This window comes from Nicotiana tabacum, chromosome 18 (assembly GCF_000715075.1).
Source record: "Nicotiana tabacum cultivar K326 chromosome 18, ASM71507v2, whole genome shotgun sequence".
Classification (NCBI taxonomy): domain Eukaryota; kingdom Viridiplantae; phylum Streptophyta; class Magnoliopsida; order Solanales; family Solanaceae; genus Nicotiana; species Nicotiana tabacum.
The window spans coordinates 44,945,858-44,952,631 of record NC_134097.1 but is presented as its reverse complement, the minus strand read 5'-3'; the positions used below and the strand labels follow the sequence as shown (position 1 = coordinate 44,952,631).

Below are 6,774 nucleotides of genomic sequence, written 5' to 3'. Positions count from 1 at the left end.
CTGAGCCAGTAGTTGAAATAGTAGCTGATAAAGAGAAGTCCCAAGTGATTGGGAAGAATAGACCTCCTGCACCCTTTCCACAGAGGCTGGCCAAGCATCAAAAGGAGGAGCATTATAAAAAGTTCTTTGAAATGCTCAAATAAATCTAGGTAAATATTCCACTGATTGAAGCTTTAAAGGAGATGCCTGGGTACGCAAAAATGATGAAGGACTTGATGTCCCGGAAATTTGATTTTCAAGACTTGGCTACGGTTACACTTACTCAGACCTGTAGTGCAGTGGTGACGAGACCTATTGCTGAAAAGCTGTCTGATCCAGGTAGCTTTACAATTCCATGCACTATTGGGAATTTCGCCTTTGCTAAGGCGCTCTGTGATTTAGGGGCCAGCATTAATCTTATGCCCCTGGCTATCTATAAAAGGTTGGGTATTGGGAGAGCTAGACCCATCTCCATATTGTTGCAGCTGGCCGACAGGACTGTGAAGCATCCATTCGGGATCCTTGATGATGTGCTTATTCAGGTGGGGAAATTTGTGTTCCCTGCAGATTTTATGATCTTGGATTGCAAAGTGGATAAGAGATTCCTATAATCTTAGGAAGACCATTCTTGGCCACGGGGAGAGCTCTGATTGACTGTGAGACTGGGGAGCTCAAAATGAGACTCAATGATGAGGAAATAACATTCAATGTGCAGAAGTCTATGAGGTGACCAAGCGAGTTCGCCAATTGCTCTCTTATTGATGCCGTGGATGTAATTGTAGAGTCTGATGATGAGGTGTTGACAATTGAGGACCCCCTTGCTGCATGTTTGATGAACTTAGATGAAGTGAATGGTGAGGATTTGGCGGAATGGGTGTTGGCATTGGAAGGTAGAGGGTTTTGGGAGAGAAATCTAGAGTTTGAGCCTTTGCACTTAGAAAAGAGAGAAACTCCTCCAGCTAAGCCATCCATTGAAGAACCACCAAAGCTAGAGTTAAAGCCATTGCCAGCCCACCTCAGGTATGAATTTCTGGGACCTGACTCCACATTACCTGTTTTTATCTCATCTAGTTTGTTAGATGTGCATGTTCAAAAACTTTTACAGGTACTAAAGGAGTGCAAAACTGTCATGGGGTGGACCATGGCAGATATTAGGGGGATCAGCCCCGCCTACTGCATGCACAAGATTCTGCTGGAAGAGGGGCACAAACCTTCCAGGGAACATCAGAGGAGGCTGAACCCCAACATGAAGGAAGTGGTGAAGAAGGAGGTGATAAATTGGTTGGATGCGGGAATTATTTTCCCAATCTCTGACAGCAGCTGGGTGGGCCCAGTGCAATGTGTTCCTAAAAATGGTGGCATGACGGTTGTGACAAATGACAGAAATGAATTGATCTCAACAAGTATCGTCACAGGCTGGAGAATTTGTATCGACTATCGAAAGTTGAATCTACCCACCCGGAATGACCACTTCCCATTTCCCTTCATTGATCAGATGTTGGACAGATTGGCAGGGAGGTCACACTTCTATTTTCTGGATGGGTACTCAGGGTACAATCAGATCTCCATTGCACCGGAGGACAGAGAGAATACCTCCTTCACATGCCCGTATGGCATTTACGCCTTTAGACGGATGCCCTTTGGCCTATGCAACGCACCTGCCACATTCCAACGGTGCATGATGGCCATATTCACTGACATGGTTGAGGACATAATGGAGGTGTTCATGGATGACTTCTCAGTGGTGGGGAATTCATTTGATGAGTGCCTGATAAATCTGACGCGTGTGCTGAAACGGTGCATCGAGACTAACTTGGTTCTGAACTGGGAGAAGTGCCATTTCATGGTACAATAAGGCATAGTCTTGGGGCACCGGGTGTCAAGCAAGGGAATAGAGGTAGATCGCGTGAAAGTTGATGTAATAGCAAAGCGCCTCAACCAACTTCAGTCAAAGCCGTCAGAAGCTTCCTTGGACATGCCGGTTTTTATCGGAGGTTCATAAAAGACTTCTCCAAAATCGCCAACCCTTTCTATAAGTTGTTAGAAAAAGATCACCCGTTTTCGTTTTCTGATGATTGCAGGGTAGCATTTGAGGAGTTGAAAAAGAGACTGGTCACAACACCCATCATTGTTGCCCCCAACTGGGAGCAACCGTTCGAACTAATGTGTGATGCCAGTGACTATGCAGTGGGAGCAGTGCTGGGCCAGCGGAAAGACAAACTGATGCACCCAATCTACTATGCTAGTAGAATGCTGAGTGGAGCCCAGTTGAACTACATTGTGACTGAAAAGGAGATGTTGGATGTAGTGTTCGCGTTTGACAAGTTCCGATCCTACCTGTGTTACAACCCATATCCACACGCGTTAGTTCATGCCATATATTAGTTAACATAATCCAAGAAGGAATTACCTTTGAGATGATAAGAAGTTAATCCTATTGGTCTTAAGTGATACAAGGGTTTATAAGGGTGATTAACAAGTATTAGAAGTTAAACGAATCAAGGATGTTGTAACTCGTATTTTCAGGTAAACCTAGAGGTTCTTAATACACTCAAGGTCATGTATTAAGGTGTTTGAATCATATAATATCTGTATCATACGTATTGAATTCAAACGAGTTATGGAACAAAAGTCGACAAACGTTGTCGCAACTTAGGTTCATAATTTTACTTAAACATTAGATTAAATGTTACTAAGCTTTTCTCCTAATTTACAAGGAATTACGGGGTGATCTACCCACAAAATTAAAGATATACGAGTCTAGTTTCCAACGCATTAAACCTTTTGTCAATACAATCTTGGAGTATAGAGATATTCATATTTTCGCAAGCCTGCGCAGATTGGTAGATGACAAGTAGGTGCATCATCTACTTGCCAAAATGATAGGACAACATTAAAAGACCTAAGTCCGCCAAGAGAGGACTTTTAAGGGGTTATGAACTCAGTTATTTCATCATATTTCAGACCCTCAAAACCAAAGTTAACCCCTGCAACTCCTCCCCAAAAATCCCACACAAACCCTAATCGATTTTTCCTCTCTTTCAAGTTCTATTTGAAGGTAAAACCTAGAGTTTGAAGAACCAAGGGAAGGGCTGAGTTATCCAACAAGTAAGGTAAGTTAATGTCATCTTTCATACATTTTTCTTTGTTGTGAATTCATGGTAATTCGTTCTATACATGTAAGAACTCACGGGACGGTGATCGGAAGCCGTGAGTTCGAGTTATTCACTTGTAGCGGACTGTTTTGTGGACTGTTTTGTGTTTCTATTGCGCTGCGAGTTTTACTACTATTTTGTGGAGTTTTGGAGGTAGAAGGGTGTGTAGTAACACCATATATATGTAGGGTTGTGGGATGATAGTGATTCGTAACATTTCCGTGTCGTTTGACATGACTACGATGGTCGTCGTATGTATGATGTAATTAGGTTGTGCGTGGACTGTTTTGGGAGGCTCAATATGTTTATTATTGATGTTTTTAGGCTGTTTGGTGATTTTTTGGAATGGTGTGAAGTCGTATATATAGGGTAGGTGCTGTCCGTTTCAACGTAAAATAGGTTGTGGTCGATACATAAGAGTTATGACGCTTAAATGATAACGATAGTATCGTTTCTCTTATTGTAGACTAAGGAGTTGTGACAATTGCATAGCTTGTGATTGGGGCAGTATATACAAGATATGTGAGGCTATCCCTTTTCTTCTTTGCACAACTCCGATTGTACATAATGTAATGAACGAGTTTCTAAAGATACTCTACTTTTAGAAGCTAGCAGTACTTACATTGCTTTCCCTCTTATGGAACGATTGATGTTAATGTTGCTTCTCTTATTCTTATGTTATCAATGTTGTTGGTACTTCCTTCTTCTTATAAGGTTCGTAATGAAGAGTTGGTCCTAATAACGTGTACAGAGGATACCGACCTTACGTCACTCCGAAAGGTTTAGAATGTGATTCCATGAGTCGAGCATGCATTATATATATGTATCTATTTTACTCTACCGAGCCGCGCTATAGTCGGCCGGGTACGGCACATATTGTGCAACCACTGATCAGTTGGGTTTTACCGAGCTCCACGTGGCCGGGTACGATTCTACCGAGCCTTATGATGACCGGGTACGTTTTTTACCGAGCCTATTATGGCTGGGTACGATATGATGATGATGATTCCCACAGAGGCGTATGTTTTAAAAGTTTATGTATACATACATATGTATCATGCATTTCATGCCAGTAGCCCTTAGAGGTACTAAGAAGTTCCAGGTTGTATATTCTCTATCCCTGGTTACATTACTGTTCGTATTTATGGTTCCCTGCCTTACATACTCAGTACTTTGTTGGTACTGACGTCCTTTTGTTTGTGGACGCTGCATGTCGTGCTGCAGGCCCTAATATACAGGCAGGTGCAGCTCCCCCACCACAGTAGGTTGTCCAGTTCTGCAGTGATTGGCGAGATCCCTTCTCTGGACTTGCCGTGGTCTTGGTATGCATTTTTGTTATAGACATTATGGGTATGTCGGGGCCCTGTTCCGGATATGTTGCAGCACTTATGTTCATTTAGAGGCTCATAGACAAGTGTCGACTCATGTATAGTTTGGTATGCTTTGTCGGCTGGGTTTTGTTGTATAGTCTTTCATGGTAGCGTGGGTGCTCGTACCTTATATGTAGTTTCTTTATTGTCTGGTCATCCCCTGCTATGTATGTTCATGCCATCATATTTTATTGCTGGTTGTCCATGATCCAGGTCTACCATTTATATTGATCTCATCAACCCTAAAAGATAATAAAAAAAGGTTAGATAAAATGTACGCTGGTGCTCGGCAAGTATGGTCGGGTGCTAGTCATGGCCCTCCAGTTTGGGTCGTGACAAACTTGGTATCAGAGCAAGTCTGTCCTAGGGATTGTCTATGAGCAGTGTCTAGTAGAGTTTTGATTATGGATGTGTAGCGCGCCATATTTATAATCAAGAGGATACATGACATCTAAGGTTATTACCTTCTTCCTGAATCTAGATCGTGCGTAGAGTTGAGTCGTAAGTGTTTGTCTCTAATATTCACCTTGTTTTCTTTCAGCGATGCCTTCGACTAGGAAGCAAACAGTTAGTAGACGGCTTGATACAGCTACGGGAGAGGGTACTAGTCACGTGCCCCAAGCCAGAGCAGGCCAAAGTGAGGCTCAGAGTGAGATGTCGTCTCATACCTCATCTACCCAGTCTCCTCTAGAGGAAATTAGGAGGCACCCAGCACCTCCAGTTCCTTTGTCTGGCACTACAGACCAGGATATGCGAAGTACTTTGCAGTTATTGACTAGCTTGGTAGCTGCTCAGGCTCAGAGGAAGAATACAGGTGCTGCTGATAAACTAGTTAGTACGAGAGTTCGTGATTTTATTAATTTAGACCCTCCAGTGTTTACCGGATCAGACCCCAAGGAGGACCCACAGACTTTTATTGACCAGGTTCATCGTACACTGCGAGTTATGCATGTTAGTGATACAGAGGCAGTAGAGTTGGCTTCTTATCGGCTACGAGATTTAGTGGTTCTCTGGTATGATAGTTGGGAGAGATCCAGGGGTTTGAACGCTCCTCCAGCTGTGTGGAAGTAATTTTTTGAGGCCTTTCTTCGTCACTACTTGCCAGTTGAGATACGACAAGCTAGAGCTGATAACTTCTTGAACCTTAGACAAGGTAATATGAGTGTGCGAGAGTACAGTATGGAGTTCGATTCTTTAGCAAGGTATGCTCCCCATATGGTGGCCGAGATGAGTGATAGGGTGCATTTGTTCGAGAACGGATTGGGACCACATCTGATAATTGAGTGCACGACAGCCTCTTTGGTGGAGGGCATGGATATTTCCCGTATTCAGGCTTATGCGCAGACCCTAGAGGATCGTAAACACCAGCAGAGGGCAGATAGGGAGCAGGATAGGGGCTAGCATAAGAGGGCAAGATTTGCAAGGTATTCTAATGACTTCAGAGGCAGCGTCAGGCCCCAATCTTCGAGGAGTTCGGCGCCACCTGTAGCTAGTGCTCCCCACGGTTTCAGAGGCCTCAATATGATCGATTTACCCATTCTGGTCCAGGTCAGAGTTCGCAGGCATCAGGCTCACAACATCATAGGGATACTAGTCAAACGAGACCCACAACACCATGTTGTGATCAGTGTGGCAAGGCCCACTTTGGACTGTGCCATCGAGGTTCTGATGCATGTTATTCATGCGGACAGCCTGGCCATATGATGCGGGATTGTCCTAACAAGGGAGGTGATGGTATGGCTCAGCCGACTGGATTTGTGTCTGCTTCTTCCTCATCAGTTCAACCTCCAACACGGGGTTTTCAGCAGTCGACAGGTCGTGGTAGAGGTAGAGGTGCAGTGCCGAGTGTGAGGGGTGGTCAAAATCGAACCTATGCTCTAGTAGGTCGACATGATCTCGAGTCATCTCCAGATGTTGTTACAAGTATATTATCTGTGTTTTCTTATGATGTATATGCGCAGATTTATCCGAGATCTACATTATCATATGTTGCACCCTTTGTGGCTAATAAGTTTGGCATTGAACCTGAATTGATAAGTAAACCCCTTGCGGTATCTACTCCGATAGGAGATTCTGTGATTGCTAGAAGGGTATATAGAGGTTGCACTGTGATGATTTGTAGTCGTCAAACCTCGGCAAATTTATTTGAGTTAGAAATGGTTGATTTTGATGTGATAATGGGAATGGACTGGTTGGCCTTATGCTATGCAAATGTTGACTGCCATACAAAGATGGTTAGGTTTCAATTTCCTGGTGAACCCATCATTGAA

At 43.6% G+C, this 6,774-nt stretch overlaps 1 protein-coding gene across 1 annotated transcript; it reads left to right on the top strand.

Annotated features, from left to right (window-relative positions):
* The first annotated feature begins 200 nt into the window (after nt 1-200).
* Nucleotides 201-590, top strand: LOC107768538 (uncharacterized). Its single transcript, XM_016587668.2, has one exon. It carries the CDS (start codon nt 201-203, stop codon nt 588-590), a length of 390 nt encoding a protein of 129 aa, XP_016443154.2.
* Nucleotides 591-6,774: the final 6,184 nt, after the last annotated feature.